Source organism: Phytophthora sojae (genome assembly GCF_000149755.1).
Source record: "Phytophthora sojae unplaced genomic scaffold PHYSOscaffold_6, whole genome shotgun sequence".
Taxonomy (NCBI): domain Eukaryota; phylum Oomycota; class Peronosporomycetes; order Peronosporales; family Peronosporaceae; genus Phytophthora; species Phytophthora sojae.
Genome location: NW_009258120.1, coordinates 100,459 through 116,676, shown reverse-complemented (window position 1 = coordinate 116,676; position 16,218 = coordinate 100,459). Strand labels below are relative to the sequence as shown.

The 16,218-nt window shown below is 63.3% G+C and overlaps 4 protein-coding genes across 4 annotated transcripts in view; all 4 read left to right on the top strand.

Moving 5' to 3' along the window:
- Positions 1-270: 270 nt before the first annotated feature.
- Positions 271-3,405, top strand: PHYSODRAFT_513838 (hypothetical protein; the record flags this gene model as incomplete). The annotated part of the gene is made up of 4 exons (XM_009531899.1): positions 271-378; positions 2,423-2,553; positions 3,113-3,251; positions 3,295-3,405. Coding segments are annotated over 4 exons (489 nt in total), but the record flags the coding sequence as incomplete, so codon positions are not given.
- A 719-nt stretch (positions 3,406-4,124) lies between these two features.
- PHYSODRAFT_512405 (hypothetical protein) lies at positions 4,125-6,109 on the top strand (the record flags this gene model as incomplete). The annotated part of the gene is made up of 4 exons (XM_009531898.1): positions 4,125-4,202; positions 5,465-5,554; positions 5,803-5,892; positions 5,972-6,109. Coding segments are annotated over 4 exons (396 nt in total), but the record flags the coding sequence as incomplete, so codon positions are not given.
- A 535-nt stretch (positions 6,110-6,644) lies between these two features.
- Positions 6,645-14,727, top strand: PHYSODRAFT_512253 (hypothetical protein; the record flags this gene model as incomplete). The annotated part of the gene is made up of 5 exons (XM_009531897.1): positions 6,645-6,737; positions 8,000-8,130; positions 9,197-9,272; positions 12,900-12,989; positions 14,590-14,727. Coding segments are annotated over 5 exons (528 nt in total), but the record flags the coding sequence as incomplete, so codon positions are not given.
- Positions 14,728-15,615: 888 nt separating this feature from the next.
- The window catches only part of PHYSODRAFT_512805 (hypothetical protein), a gene marked incomplete at both ends in the record, with an annotated part of 1,373 nt that continues 770 nt past the window's right edge, over positions 15,616-16,218 (top strand). Inside the window, 2 exons of the mRNA XM_009531896.1 lie at positions 15,616-15,693; positions 15,942-16,031. Coding sequence (XP_009530191.1) covers positions 15,616-15,693; positions 15,942-16,031 — 168 coding nt within the window. The remainder of the gene's footprint in view (positions 15,694-15,941; positions 16,032-16,218) is intronic.

Here is a 16,218-nt window from a genome sequence, read left to right as displayed (position 1 = left end):
GGCGCCAATGGCTCGTTGGTGGTAAATTAGAGCGCAAATGGTATCGCCATGGCCAGCCACATCCGCTGAGCCACCCCACGCGGCCTGCAACCGTGCAGAAGGCCTCGGTCCCGATTCTCGCCTTGCCCACCAGCAGCCCACCACCAGTGGCTACACGGCCTCTAGCGATGGCGCCAATGGCTCGTTGGTGGTAAATTAGAGCGCAAATGGTATCGCCATGGCCAGCCACATCCGCTGAGCCACCCCACGCGGCCTGCAACCGTGCAGAAGGCCTCGGTCCCGATTCTCGCCTTGCCCACCAGCAGCCCACCACCAGTGGCTACACGGCCTCTAGCGATGGCGCCAATGGCTCGTTGTCGGTCAATTAGAGCGCAAATGGTATCGCCATGGCCAGCCGCATCCGCTGAGCCACCCCACGCGGCCTGCAACCGTGCAGAAGGCCTCGGTCCCGATTCTCGCCTTGGCCACCAGCAGCCCACCACCAGTGGCTACACGGCCCCTAGCGATGGCGCCAATGGCTCGTTGGTGGTAAATTAGAGCGCAAATGGTATCGCCATGGCCAGCCACATCCGCTGAGCCACCCCACGCAGCCTGCAACCGTGCAGAAGGCCTCGGTCCCGATTCTCGCCTTGCCCACCAGCAGCCCACCACCAGTGGCTACACGGCCTCTAGCGATGGCGCCAATGGCTCGTTGGTGGTAAATTAGAGCGCAAATGGTATCGCCATGGCCAGCCACGTCCGCTGAGCCACCCCACGCAGCCTGCAACCGTGCAGAAGGCCTCGGTCCCGATTCTCGCCTTGGCCACCAGCAGCCCACCACCAGTGGCTACACGGCCTCTAGCGATGGCGCCAATGGCTCGTTGTCGGTCAATTAGAGCGCAAATGGTATCGCCATGGCCAGCCACGTCCGCTGAGCCACCCCACGCAGCCTGCAACCGTGCAGAAGGCCTCGGTCCCGATTCTCGCCTTGGCCACCAGCAGCCCACCACCAGTGGCTACACGGCCTCTAGCGATGGCGCCAATGGCTCGTTGGTGGTAAATTAGAGCGCAAATGGTATCGCCATGGCCAGCCACGTCCGCTGAGCCACCCCACGCAGCCTGCAACCGTGCAGAAGGCCTCGGTCCCGATTCTCGCCTTGGCCACCAGCAGCCCACCACCAGTGGCTACACGGCCTCTAGCGATGGCGCCAATGGCTCGTTGTCGGTCAATTAGAGCGCAAATGGTATCGCCATGGCCAGCCACATCCGCTGAGCCACCCCACGCGGCCTGCAACCGTGCAGAAGGCCTCGGTCCCGATTCTCGCCTTGGCCACCAGCAGCCCACCACCAGTGGCTACACGGCCTCTAGCGATGGCGCCAATGGCTCGTTGGTGGTAAATTAGAGCGCAAATGGTATCGCCATGGCCAGCCACATCCGCTGAGCCACCCCACGCAGCCTGCAACCGTGCAGAAGGCCTCGGTCCCGATTCTCGCCTTGGCCACCAGCAGCCCACCACCAGTGGCTACACGGCCTCTAGCGATGGCGCCAATGGCTCGTTGGTGGTAAATTAGAGCGCAAATGGTATCGCCATGGCCAGCCACATCCGCTGAGCCACCCCACGCAGCCTGCAACCGTGCAGAAGGCCTCGGTCCCGATTCTCGCCTTGGCCACCAGCAGCCCACCACCAGTGGCTACACGGCCTCTAGCGATGGCGCCAATGGCTCGTTGGTGGTAAATTAGTGCGCAAATGGTATCGCCATGGCCAGCCACATCCGCTGAGCCACCCCACGCAGCCTGCAACCGTGTAGAAGGCCTCGGTCCCGATTCTCGCCTTGCCCACCAGCAGCCCACCACCAGTGGCTACACGGCCCCTAGCGATGGCGCCATTGGCTCGTTGGTGGTAAATTAGAGCGCAAAAGGTATCGCCATGGCCAGCCACATCCGCTGAGCCACCCCACGCGGCCTGCAACCGTGCAGAAGGCCTCGGTCCCGATTCTCGCCTTGGCCACCAGCAGCCCACCACCTGTGGCTACACGGCCCCTAGCGATGGCGCCAATGGCTCGTTGTCGGTCAATTAGTGCGCAAATGGTATCTCCATGGCCAGCCACATCCGCTGAGCCACCCCACGCAGCCTGCAACCGTGCAGAAGGCCTCGGTCCCGATTCTCGCCTTGGCCACCAGCAGCCCACCACCAGTGGCTACACGGCCTCTAGCGATGGCGCCAATGGCTCGTTGGTGGTAAATTAGAGCGCAAATGGTATCGCCATGGCCAGCCACATCCGCTGAGCCACCCCACGCAGCCTGCAACCGTGCAGAAGGCCTCGGTCCCGATTCTCGCCTTGGCCACCAGCAGCCCACCACCAGTGGCTACACGGCCTCTAGCGATGGCGCCAATGGCTCGTTGGTGGTAAATTAGAGCGCAAATGGTATCGCCATGGCCAGCCACATCCGCTGAGCCACCCCACGCAGCCTGCAACCGTGCAGAAGGCCTCGGTCCCGATTCTCGCCTTGCCCACCAGCAGCCCACCACCAGTGGCTACACGGCCCCTAGCGATGGCGCCAATGGCTCGTTGGTGGTAAATTAGAGCGCAAATGGTATCGCCATGGCCAGCCACATCCGCTGAGCCACCCCACGCAGCCTGCAACCGTGCAGAAGGCCTCGGTCCCGATTCTCGCCTTGGCCACCAGCAGCCCACCACCAGTGGCTACACGGCCTCTAGCGATGGCGCCAATGGCTCGTTGGTGGTAAATTAGAGCGCAAATGGTATCGCCATGGCCAGCCACATCCGCTGAGCCACCCCACGCAGCCTGCAACCGTGCAGAAGGCCTCGGTCCCGATTCTCGCCTTGGCCACCAGCAGCCCACCACCAGTGGCTACACGGCCTCTAGCGATGGCGCCAATGGCTCGTTGGTGGTAAATTAGAGCGCAAATGGTATCGCCATGGCCAGCCACATCCGCTGAGCCACCCCACGCGGCCTGCAACCGTGCAGAAGGCCTCGGTCCCGATTCTCGCCTTGCCCACCAGCAGCCCACCACCAGTGGCTACACGGCCTCTAGCGATGGCGCCAATGGCTCGTTGGTGGTAAATTAGAGCGCAAATGGTATCGCCATGGCCAGCCACATCCGCTGAGCCACCCCACGCAGCCTGCAACCGTGCAGAAGGCCTCGGTCCCGATTCTCGCCTTGCCCACCAGCAGCCCACCACCAGTGGCTACACGGCCTCTAGCGATGGCGCCAATGGCTCGTTGTCGGTCAATTAGAGCGCAAATGGTATCGCCATGGCCAGCCACGTCCGCTGAGCCACCCCACGCAGCCTGCAACCGTGCAGAAGGCCTCGGTCCCGATTCTCGCCTTGCCCACCAGCAGCCCACCACCTGTGGCTACACGGCCCCTAGCGATGGCGCCATTGGCTCGTTGGTGGTAAATTAGTGCGCAAATGGTATCGCCATGGCCAGCCACATCCGCTGAGCCACCCCACGCGGCCTGCAACCGTGCAGAAGGCCTCGGTCCCGATTCTCGCCTTGGCCACCAGCAGCCCACCACCAGTGGCTACACGGCCCCTAGCGATGGCGCCAATGGCTCGTTCGTGGTAAATTAGAGCGCAAATGGTATCGCCATGGCCAGCCACATCCGCTGAGCCACCCCACGCGGCCTGCAACCGTGCAGAAGGCCTCGGTCCCGATTCTCGCCTTGGCCACCAGCAGCCCACCACCAGTGGCTACACGGCCCCTAGCGATGGCGCCAATGGCTCGTTCGTGGTAAATTAGTGCGCAAATGGTATCGCCATGGCCAGCCACATCCGCTGAGCCACCCCACGCAGCCTGCAACCGTGCAGAAGGCCTCGGTCCCGATTCTCGCCTTGGCCACCAGCAGCCCACCACCAGTGGCTACACGGCCTCTAGCGATGGCGCCAATGGCTCGTTCGTGGTAAATTAGAGCGCAAATGGTATCGCCATGGCCAGCCACATCCGCTGAGCCACCCCACGCAGCCTGCAACCGTGCAGAAGGCCTCGGTCCCGATTCTCGCCTTGCCCACCAGCAGCCCACCACCAGTGGCTACACGGCCCCTAGCGATGGCGCCATTGGCTCGTTGGTGGTAAATTAGAGCGCAAATGGTATCGCCATGGCCAGCCACATCCGCTGAGCCACCCCACGCGGCCTGCAACCGTGCAGAAGGCCTCGGTCCCGATTCTCGCCTTGCCCACCAGCAGCCCACCACCGGTGGCTACACGGCCCCTAGCGATGGCGCCATTGGCTCGTTGGTGGTAAATTAGAGCGCAAATGGTATCGCCATGGCCAGCCACATCCGCTGAGCCACCCCACGCGGCCTGCAACCGTGCAGAAGGCCTCGGTCCCGATTCTCGCCTTGGCCACCAGCAGCCCACCACCTGTGGCTACACGGCCCCTAGCGATGGCGCCAATGGCTCGTTGGTGGCAAATTAGAGCGCAAATGGTATCGCCATGGCCAGCCACATCCGCTGAGCCACCCCACGCAGCCTGCAACCGTGCAGAAGGCCTCGGTCCCGATTCTCGCCTTGCCCACCAGCAGCCCACCACCAGTGGCTACACGGCCTCTAGCGATGGCGCCAATGGCTCGTTGGTGGTAAATTAGTGCGCAAATGGTATCGCCATGGCCAGCCACATCCGCTGAGCCACCCCACGCAGCCTGCAACCGTGTAGAAGGCCTCGGTCCCGATTCTCGCCTTGCCCACCAGCAGCCCACCACCAGTGGCTACACGGCCCCTAGCGATGGCGCCATTGGCTCGTTGGTGGTAAATTAGAGCGCAAAAGGTATCGCCATGGCCAGCCACATCCGCTGAGCCACCCCACGCGGCCTGCAACCGTGCAGAAGGCCTCGGTCCCGATTCTCGCCTTGGCCACCAGCAGCCCACCACCTGTGGCTACACGGCCCCTAGCGATGGCGCCAATGGCTCGTTGTCGGTCAATTAGTGCGCAAATGGTATCTCCATGGCCAGCCACATCCGCTGAGCCACCCCACGCAGCCTGCAACCGTGCAGAAGGCCTCGGTCCCGATTCTCGCCTTGGCCACCAGCAGCCCACCACCAGTGGCTACACGGCCTCTAGCGATGGCGCCAATGGCTCGTTGGTGGTAAATTAGAGCGCAAATGGTATCGCCATGGCCAGCCACATCCGCTGAGCCACCCCACGCAGCCTGCAACCGTGCAGGAGGCCTCGGTCCCGATTCTCGCCTTGGCCACCAGCAGCCCACCACCAGTGGCTACACGGCCCCTAGCGATGGCGCCAATGGCTCGTTGTCGGTCAATTAGTGCGCAAATGGTATCTCCATGGCCAGCCACATCCGCTGAGCCACCCCACGCAGCCTGCAACCGTGCAGAAGGCCTCGGTCCCGATTCTCGCCTTGGCCACCAGCAGCCCACCACCAGTGGCTACACGGCCTCTAGCGATGGCGCCAATGGCTCGTTGGTGGTAAATTAGAGCGCAAATGGTATCGCCATGGCCAGCCACATCCGCTGAGCCACCCCACGCGGCCTGCAACCGTGCAGAAGGCCTCGGTCCCGATTCTCGCCTTGCCCACCAGCAGCCCACCACCAGTGGCTACACGGCCTCTAGCGATGGCGCCAATGGCTCGTTGGTGGTAAATTAGAGCGCAAATGGTATCGCCATGGCCAGCCACATCCGCTGAGCCACCCCACGCAGCCTGCAACCGTGCAGAAGGCCTCGGTCCCGATTCTCGCCTTGCCCACCAGCAGCCCACCACCAGTGGCTACACGGCCCCTAGCGATGGCGCCAATGGCTCGTTGGTGGTAAATTAGAGCGCAAATGGTATCGCCATGGCCAGCCACATCCGCTGAGCCACCCCACGCGGCCTGCAACCGTGCAGAAGGCCTCGGTCCCGATTCTCGCCTTGCCCACCAGCAGCCCACCACCAGTGGCTACACGGCCTCTAGCGATGGCGCCAATGGCTCGTTGGTGGTAAATTAGAGCGCAAATGGTATCGCCATGGCCAGCCACATCCGCTGAGCCACCCCACGCGGCCTGCAACCGTGCAGAAGGCCTCGGTCCCGATTCTCGCCTTGCCCACCAGCAGCCCACCACCAGTGGCTACACGGCCTCTAGCGATGGCGCCAATGGCTCGTTGGTGGTAAATTAGAGCGCAAATGGTATCGCCATGGCCAGCCACATCCGCTGAGCCACCCCACGCAGCCTGCAACCGTGCAGAAGGCCTCGGTCCCGATTCTCGCCTTGCCCACCAGCAGCCCACCACCAGTGGCTACACGGCCTCTAGCGATGGCGCCAATGGCTCGTTGGTGGTAAATTAGAGCGCAAATGGTATCGCCATGGCCAGCCACATCCGCTGAGCCACCCCACGCAGCCTGCAACCGTGCAGAAGGCCTCGGTCCCGATTCTCGCCTTGGCCACCAGCAGCCCACCAGCAGTGGCTACACGGCCTCTAGCGATGGCGCCAATGGCTCGTTCGTGGTAAATTAGAGCGCAAATGGTATCGCCATGGCCAGCCACATCCGCTGAGCCACCCCACGCGGCCTGCAACCGTGCAGAAGGCCTCGGTCCCGATTCTCGCCTTGCCCACCAGCAGCCCACCACCTGTGGCTACACGGCCCCTAGCGATGGCGCCAATGGCTCGTTGTCGGTCAATTAGAGCGCAAATGGTATCGCCATGGCCAGCCACGTCCGCTGAGCCACCCCACGCAGCCTGCAACCGTGCAGAAGGCCTCGGTCCCGATTCTCGCCTTGCCCACCAGCAGCCCACCACCTGTGGCTACACGGCCCCTAGCGATGGCGCCAATGGCTCGTTGTCGGTCAATTAGAGCGCAAATGGTATCGCCATGGCCAGCCACATCCGCTGAGCCACCCCACGCAGCCTGCAACCGTGCAGAAGGCCTCGGTCCCGATTCTCGCCTTGGCCACCAGCAGCCCACCACCAGTGGCTACACGGCCCCTAGCGATGGCGCCAATGGCTCGTTGGTGGTAAATTAGTGCGCAAATGGTATCGCCATGGCCAGCCACATCCGCTGAGCCACCCCACGCAGCCTGCAACCGTGTAGAAGGCCTCGGTCCCGATTCTCGCCTTGCCCACCAGCAGCCCACCACCAGTGGCTACACGGCCCCTAGCGATGGCGCCATTGGCTCGTTGGTGGTAAATTAGAGCGCAAAAGGTATCGCCATGGCCAGCCACATCCGCTGAGCCACCCCACGCAGCCTGCAACCGTGCAGAAGGCCTCGGTCCCGATTCTCGCCTTGGCCACCAGCAGCCCACCACCAGTGGCTACACGGCCTCTAGCGATGGCGCCAATGGCTCGTTGGTGGTAAATTAGAGCGCAAATGGTATCGCCATGGCCAGCCACATCCGCTGAGCCACCCCACGCAGCCTGCAACCGTGCAGAAGGCCTCGGTCCCGATTCTCGCCTTGGCCACCAGCAGCCCACCACCAGTGGCTACACGGCCTCTAGCGATGGCGCCAATGGCTCGTTGGTGGTAAATTAGAGCGCAAATGGTATCGCCATGGCCAGCCACATCCGCTGAGCCACCCCACGCAGCCTGCAACCGTGCAGAAGGCCTCGGTCCCGATTCTCGCCTTGGCCACCAGCAGCCCACCACCAGTGGCTACACGGCCTCTAGCGATGGCGCCAATGGCTCGTTGGTGGTAAATTAGAGCGCAAATGGTATCGCCATGGCCAGCCACATCCGCTGAGCCACCCCACGCAGCCTGCAACCGTGCAGAAGGCCTCGGTCCCGATTCTCGCCTTGGCCACCAGCAGCCCACCACCAGTGGCTACACGGCCTCTAGCGATGGCGCCAATGGCTCGTTGGTGGTAAATTAGTGCGCAAATGGTATCGCCATGGCCAGCCACATCCGCTGAGCCACCCCACGCGGCCTGCAACCGTGCAGAAGGCCTCGGTCCCGATTCTCGCCTTGCCCACCAGCAGCCCACCACCAGTGGCTACACGGCCTCTAGCGATGGCGCCAATGGCTCGTTGGTGGTAAATTAGTGCGCAAATGGTATCGCCATGGCCAGCCACATCCGCTGAGCCACCCCACGCAGCCTGCAACCGTGCAGAAGGCCTCGGTCCCGATTCTCGCCTTGCCCACCAGCAGCCCACCACCAGTGGCTACACGGCCTCTAGCGATGGCGCCAATGGCTCGTTGGTGGTAAATTAGAGCGCAAATGGTATCGCCATGGCCAGCCACATCCGCTGAGCCACCCCACGCAGCCTGCAACCGTGCAGAAGGCCTCGGTCCCGATTCTCGCCTTGGCCACCAGCAGCCCACCACCAGTGGCTACACGGCCTCTAGCGATGGCGCCAATGGCTCGTTGGTGGTAAATTAGAGCGCAAATGGTATCGCCATGGCCAGCCACATCCGCTGAGCCACCCCACGCAGCCTGCAACCGTGCAGAAGGCCTCGGTCCCGATTCTCGCCTTGGCCACCAGCAGCCCACCACCAGTGGCTACACGGCCTCTAGCGATGGCGCCAATGGCTCGTTGGTGGTAAATTAGAGCGCAAATGGTATCGCCATGGCCAGCCACATCCGCTGAGCCACCCCACGCAGCCTGCAACCGTGCAAAAGGCCTCGGTCCCGATTCTCGCCTTGGCCACCAGCAGCCCACCACCTGTGGCTACACGGCCTCTAGCGATGGCGCCAATGGCTCGTTGGTGGTAAATTAGAGCGCAAATGGTATCGCCATGGCCAGCCACATCCGCTGAGCCACCCCACGCAGCCTGCAACCGTGCAGAAGGCCTCGGTCCCGATTCTCGCCTTGGCCACCAGCAGCCCACCACCAGTGGCTACACGGCCTCTAGCGATGGCGCCAATGGCTCGTTGTCGGTCAATTAGAGCGCAAATGGTATCGCCATGGCCAGCCACATCCGCTGAGCCACCCCACGCAGCCTGCAACCGTGCAGAAGGCCTCGGTCCCGATTCTCGCCTTGGCCACCAGCAGCCCACCACCAGTGGCTACACGGCCTCTAGCGATGGCGCCAATGGCTCGTTGTCGGTCAATTAGAGCGCAAATGGTATCGCCATGGCCAGCCACATCCGCTGAGCCACCCCACGCAGCCTGCAACCGTGCAGAAGGCCTCGGTCCCGATTCTCGCCTTGGCCACCAGCAGCCCACCAGCAGTGGCTACACGGCCTCTAGCGATGGCGCCAATGGCTCGTTGTCGGTCAATTAGTGCGCAAATGGTATCGCCATGGCCAGCCACATCCGCTGAGCCACCCCACGCAGCCTGCAACCGTGCAGAAGGCCTCGGTCCCGATTCTCGCCTTGGCCACCAGCAGCCCACCAGCAGTGGCTACACGGCCTCTAGCGATGGCGCCAATGGCTCGTTCGTGGTAAATTAGTGCGCAAATGGTATCGCCATGGCCAGCCACATCCGCTGAGCCACCCCACGCAGCCTGCAACCGTGTAGAAGGCCTCGGTCCCGATTCTCGCCTTGGCCACCAGCAGCCCACCAGCAGTGGCTACACGGCCTCTAGCGATGGCGCCAATGGCTCGTTGGTGGTAAATTAGTGCGCAAATGGTATCGCCATGGCCAGCCACATCCGCTGAGCCACCCCACGCGGCCTGCAACCGTGCAGAAGGCCTCGGTCCCGATTCTCGCCTTGCCCACCAGCAGCCCACCACCAGTGGCTACACGGCCCCTAGCGATGGCGCCAATGGCTCGTTGTCGGTCAATTAGTGCGCAAATGGTATCGCCATGGCCAGCCACATCCGCTGAGCCACCCCACGCAGCCTGCAACCGTGCAGAAGGCCTCGGTCCCGATTCTCGCCTTGCCCACCAGCAGCCCACCACCAGTGGCTACACGGCCCCTAGCGATGGCGCCAATGGCTCGTTGTCGGTCAATTAGAGCGCAAATGGTATCGCCATGGCCAGCCACATCCGCTGAGCCACCCCACGCGGCCTGCAACCGTGCAGAAGGCCTCGGTCCCGATTCTCGCCTTGCCCACCAGCAGCCCACCACCAGTGGCTACACGGCCCCTAGCGATGGCGCCAATGGCTCGTTGTCGGTCAATTAGAGCGCAAATGGTATCGCCATGGCCAGCCACATCCGCTGAGCCACCCCACGCGGCCTGCAACCGTGCAGAAGGCCTCGGTCCCGATTCTCGCCTTGCCCACCAGCAGCCCACCACCAGTGGCTACACGGCCCCTAGCGATGGCGCCAATGGCTCGTTGTCGGTCAATTAGTGCGCAAATGGTATCGCCATGGCCAGCCACATCCGCTGAGCCACCCCACGCAGCCTGCAACCGTGCAGAAGGCCTCGGTCCCGATTCTCGCCTTGGCCACCAGCAGCCCACCACCAGTGGCTACACGGCCCTTAGCGATGGCGCCAATGGCTCGTTGTCGGTCAATTAGAGCGCAAATGGTATCGCCATGGCCAGCCACATCCGCTGAGCCACCCCACGCGGCCTGCAACCGTGCAGAAGGCCTCGGTCCCGATTCTCGCCTTGGCCACCAGCAGCCCACCACCAGTGGCTACACGGCCCCTAGCGATGGCGCCAATGGCTCGTTGGTGTAAATTAGTGCGCAAATGGTATCGCCATGGCCAGCCACATCCGCTGAGCCACCCCACGCGGCCTGCAACCGTGCAGAAGGCCTCGGTCCCGATTCTCGCCTTGGCCACCAGCAGCCCACCACCAGTGGCTACACGGCCTCTAGCGATGGCGCCAATGGCTCGTTGGTGGTAAATTAGTGCGCAAATGGTATCGCCATGGCCAGCCACATCCGCTGAGCCACCCCACGCGGCCTGCAACTGTGCAGAAGGCCTCGGTCCCGATTCTCGCCTTGCCCACCAGCAGCCCACCACCTGTGGCTACACGGCCCCTAGCGATGGCGCCATTGGCTCGTTGGTGGTAAATTAGTGCGCAAATGGTATCGCCATGGCCAGCCACATCCGCTGAGCCACCCCACGCGGCCTGCAACCGTGCAGAAGGCCTCGGTCCCGATTCTCGCCTTGCCCACCAGCAGCCCACCACCAGTGGCTACACGGCCCCTAGCGATGGCGCCAATGGCTCGTTGGTGGTAAATTAGTGCGCAAATGGTATCGCCATGGCCAGCCACATCCGCTGAGCCACCCCACGCGGCCTGCAACCGTGCAGAAGGCCTCGGTCCCGATTCTCGCCTTGGCCACCAGCAGCCCACCACCTGTGGCTACACGGCCTCTAGCGATGGCGCCAATGGCTCGTTGGTGGTAAATTAGAGCGCAAATGGTATCGCCATGGCCAGCCACATCCGCTGAGCCACCCCACGCGGCCTGCAACCGTGCAAAAGGCCTCGGTCCCGATTCTCGCCTTGGCCACCAGCAGCCCACCACCAGTGGCTACACGGCCTCTAGCGATGGCGCCAATGGCTCGTTGGTGGTAAATTAGTGCGCAAATGGTATCGCCATGGCCAGCCACATCCGCTGAGCCACCCCACGCGGCCTGCAACCGTGCAGAAGGCCTCGGTCCCGATTCTCGCCTTGGCCACCAGCAGCCCACCACCAGTGGCTACACGGCCCCTAGCGATGGCGCCATTGGCTCGTTGGTGGTAAATTAGAGCGCAAATGGTATCGCCATGGCCAGCCACATCCGCTGAGCCACCCCACGCAGCCTGCAACCGTGCAGAAGGCCTCGGTCCCGATTCTCGCCTTGGCCACCAGCAGCCCACCACCAGTGGCTACACGGCCTCTAGCGATGGCGCCATTGGCTCGTTGGTGGTAAATTAGAGCGCAAATGGTATCGCCATGGCCAGCCACATCCGCTGAGCCACCCCACGCAGCCTGCAACCGTGCAGAAGGCCTCGGTCCCGATTCTCGCCTTGGCCACCAGCAGCCCACCACCAGTGGCTACACGGCCTCTAGCGATGGCGCCAATGGCTCGTTGGTGGTAAATTAGAGCGCAAATGGTATCGCCATGGCCAGCCACATCCGCTGAGCCACCCCACGCAGCCTGCAACCGTGCAGAAGGCCTCGGTCCCGATTCTCGCCTTGGCCACCAGCAGCCCACCACCAGTGGCTACACGGCCTCTAGCGATGGCGCCAATGGCTCGTTGGTGGTAAATTAGAGCGCAAATGGTATCGCCATGGCCAGCCACATCCGCTGAGCCACCCCACGCAGCCTGCAACCGTGCAGAAGGCCTCGGTCCCGATTCTCGCCTTGGCCACCAGCAGCCCACCACCAGTGGCTACACGGCCCCTAGCGATGGCGCCAATGGCTCGTTGGTGGTAAATTAGAGCGCAAATGGTATCGCCATGGCCAGCCACATCCGCTGAGCCACCCCACGCGGCCTGCAACCGTGCAGAAGGCCTCGGTCCCGATTCTCGCCTTGCCCACCAGCAGCCCACCACCAGTGGCTACACGGCCCCTAGCGATGGCGCCAATGGCTCGTTGGTGGTAAATTTGAGCGCAAATGGTATCGCCATGGCCAGCCACATCCGCTGAGCCACCCCACGCAGCCTGCAACCGTGCAGAAGGCCTCGGTCCCGATTCTCGCCTTGGCCACCAGCAGCCCACCACCAGTGGCTACACGGCCTCTAGCGATGGCGCCAATGGCTCGTTGGTGGTAAATTAGAGCGCAAATGGTATCGCCATGGCCAGCCACATCCGCTGAGCCACCCCACGCAGCCTGCAACCGTGCAGAAGGCCTCGGTCCCGATTCTCGCCTTGGCCACCAGCAGCCCACCACCAGTGGCTACACGGCCCCTAGCGATGGCGCCAATGGCTCGTTGGTGGTAAATTAGAGCGCAAATGGTATCGCCATGGCCAGCCACATCCGCTGAGCCACCCCACGCGGCCTGCAACCGTGCAGAAGGCCTCGGTCCCGATTCTCGCCTTGCCCACCAGCAGCCCACCACCAGTGGCTACACGGCCCCTAGCGATGGCGCCAATGGCTCGTTGGTGGTAAATTTGAGCGCAAATGGTATCGCCATGGCCAGCCACATCCGCTGAGCCACCCCACGCAGCCTGCAACCGTGCAGAAGGCCTCGGTCCCGATTCTCGCCTTGCCCACCAGCAGCCCACCACCAGTGGCTACACGGCCCTTAGCGATGGCGCCAATGGCTCGTTGGTGGTAAATTTGAGCGCAAATGGTATCGCCATGGCCAGCCACATCCGCTGAGCCACCCCACGCAGCCTGCAACCGTGCAGAAGGCCTCGGTCCCGATTCTCGCCTTGGCCACCAGCAGCCCACCACCAGTGGCTACACGGCCCCTAGCGATGGCGCCAATGGCTCGTTGGTGGTAAATTAGAGCGCAAATGGTATCGCCATGGCCAGCCACATCCGCTGAGCCACCCCACGCGGCCTGCAACCGTGCAGAAGGCCTCGGTCCCGATTCTCGCCTTGCCCACCAGCAGCCCACCACCAGTGGCTACACGGCCTCTAGCGATGGCGCCAATGGCTCGTTGGTGGTAAATTAGAGCGCAAATGGTATCGCCATGGCCAGCCACATCCGCTGAGCCACCCCACGCGGCCTGCAACCGTGCAGAAGGCCTCGGTCCCGATTCTCGCCTTGGCCACCAGCAGCCCACCACCAGTGGCTACACGGCCTCTAGCGATGGCGCCAATGGCTCGTTGGTGGTAAATTAGAGCGCAAATGGTATCGCCATGGCCAGCCACATCCGCTGAGCCACCCCACGCAGCCTGCAACCGTGCAGAAGGCCTCGGTCCCGATTCTCGCCTTGGCCACCAGCAGCCCACCACCAGTGGCTACACGGCCTCTAGCGATGGCGCCAATGGCTCGTTGTCGGTCAATTAGAGCGCAAATGGTATCGCCATGGCCAGCCACATCCGCTGAGCCACCCCACGCAGCCTGCAACCGTGCAGAAGGCCTCGGTCCCGATTCTCGCCTTGGCCACCAGCAGCCCACCAGCAGTGGCTACACGGCCTCTAGCGATGGCGCCAATGGCTCGTTCGTGGTAAATTAGAGCGCAAATGGTATCGCCATGGCCAGCCACATCCGCTGAGCCACCCCACGCAGCCTGCAACCGTGCAGAAGGCCTCGGTCCCGATTCTCGCCTTGGCCACCAGCAGCCCACCACCAGTGGCTACACGGCCCCTAGCGATGGCGCCAATGGCTCGTTGGTGGTAAATTAGAGCGCAAATGGTATCGCCATGGCCAGCCACATCCGCTGAGCCACCCCACGCAGCCTGCAACCGTGCAGAAGGCCTCGGTCCCGATTCTCGCCTTGGCCACCAGCAGCCCACCACCAGTGGCTACACGGCCCCTAGCGATGGCGCCAATGGCTCGTTGGTGGTAAATTAGAGCGCAAATGGTATCGCCATGGCCAGCCACATCCGCTGAGCCACCCCACGCAGCCTGCAACCGTGCAGAAGGCCTCGGTCCCGATTCTCGCCTTGGCCACCAGCAGCCCACCACCAGTGGCTACACGGCCTCTAGCGATGGCGCCAATGGCTCGTTGGTGGTAAATTAGAGCGCAAATGGTATCGCCATGGCCAGCCACATCCGCTGAGCCACCCCACGCAGCCTGCAACCGTGCAGAAGGCCTCGGTCCCGATTCTCGCCTTGGCCACCAGCAGCCCACCACCAGTGGCTACACGGCCTCTAGCGATGGCGCCAATGGCTCGTTGGTGGTAAATTAGTGCGCAAATGGTATCGCCATGGCCAGCCACATCCGCTGAGCCACCCCACGCAGCCTGCAACCGTGCAGAAGGCCTCGGTCCCGATTCTCGCCTTGCCCACCAGCAGCCCACCACCAGTGGCTACACGGCCCCTAGCGATGGCGCCATTGGCTCGTTGGTGGTAAATTAGAGCGCAAATGGTATCGCCATGGCCAGCCACATCCGCTGAGCCACCCCACGCGGCCTGCAACCGTGCAGAAGGCCTCGGTCCCGATTCTCGCCTTGCCCACCAGCAGCCCACCACCAGTGGCTACACGGCCTCTAGCGATGGCGCCAATGGCTCGTTGGTGGTAAATTAGAGCGCAAATGGTATCGCCATGGCCAGCCACATCCGCTGAGCCACCCCACGCAGCCTGCAACCGTGCAGAAGGCCTCGGTCCCGATTCTCGCCTTGGCCACCAGCAGCCCACCACCAGTGGCTACACGGCCTCTAGCGATGGCGCCAATGGCTCGTTGGTGGTAAATTAGAGCGCAAATGGTATCGCCATGGCCAGCCACATCCGCTGAGCCACCCCACGCAGCCTGCAACCGTGCAGAAGGCCTCGGTCCCGATTCTCGCCTTGCCCACCAGCAGCCCACCACCAGTGGCTACACGGCCTCTAGCGATGGCGCCAATGGCTCGTTGGTGGTAAATTAGAGCGCAAATGGTATCGCCATGGCCAGCCACATCCGCTGAGCCACCCCACGCAGCCTGCAACCGTGCAGAAGGCCTCGGTCCCGATTCTCGCCTTGCCCACCAGCAGCCCACCACCAGTGGCTACACGGCCTCTAGCGATGGCGCCAATGGCTCGTTGGTGGTAAATTAGAGCGCAAATGGTATCGCCATGGCCAGCCACATCCGCTGAGCCACCCCACGCAGCCTGCAACCGTGCAGAAGGCCTCGGTCCCGATTCTCGCCTTGCCCACCAGCAGCCCACCACCAGTGGCTACACGGCCTCTAGCGATGGCGCCAATGGCTCGTTGGTGGTAAATTAGAGCGCAAATGGTATCGCCATGGCCAGCCACATCCGCTGAGCCACCCCACGCGGCCTGCAACCGTGCAGAAGGCCTCGGTCCCGATTCTCGCCTTGCCCACCAGCAGCCCACCACCAGTGGCTACACGGCCTCTAGCGATGGCGCCAATGGCTCGTTGGTGGTAAATTAGTGCGCAAATGGTATCGCCATGGCCAGCCACATCCGCTGAGCCACCCCACGCGGCCTGCAACCGTGCAGAAGGCCTCGGTCCCGATTCTCGCCTTGGCCACCAGCAGCCCACCACCAGTGGCTACACGGCCCCTAGCGATGGCGCCAATGGCTCGTTGGTGGTAAATTAGTGCGCAAATGGTATCGCCATGGCCAGCCACATCCGCTGAGCCACCCCACGCGGCCTGCAACCGTGCAGAAGGCCTCGGTCCCGATTCTCGCCTTGCCCACCAGCAGCCCACCACCAGTGGCTACACGGCCCCTAGCGATGGCGCCAATGGCTCGTTGGTGGTAAATTAGTGCGCAAATGGTATCGCCATGGCCAGCCACATCCGCTGAGCCACCCCACGCGGCTTGCAACCGTGCAGAAGGCCTCGGTCCCGATTCTCGCCTTGCCCACCAGCAGCCCACCACCAGTGGCTACAGGGGATCCT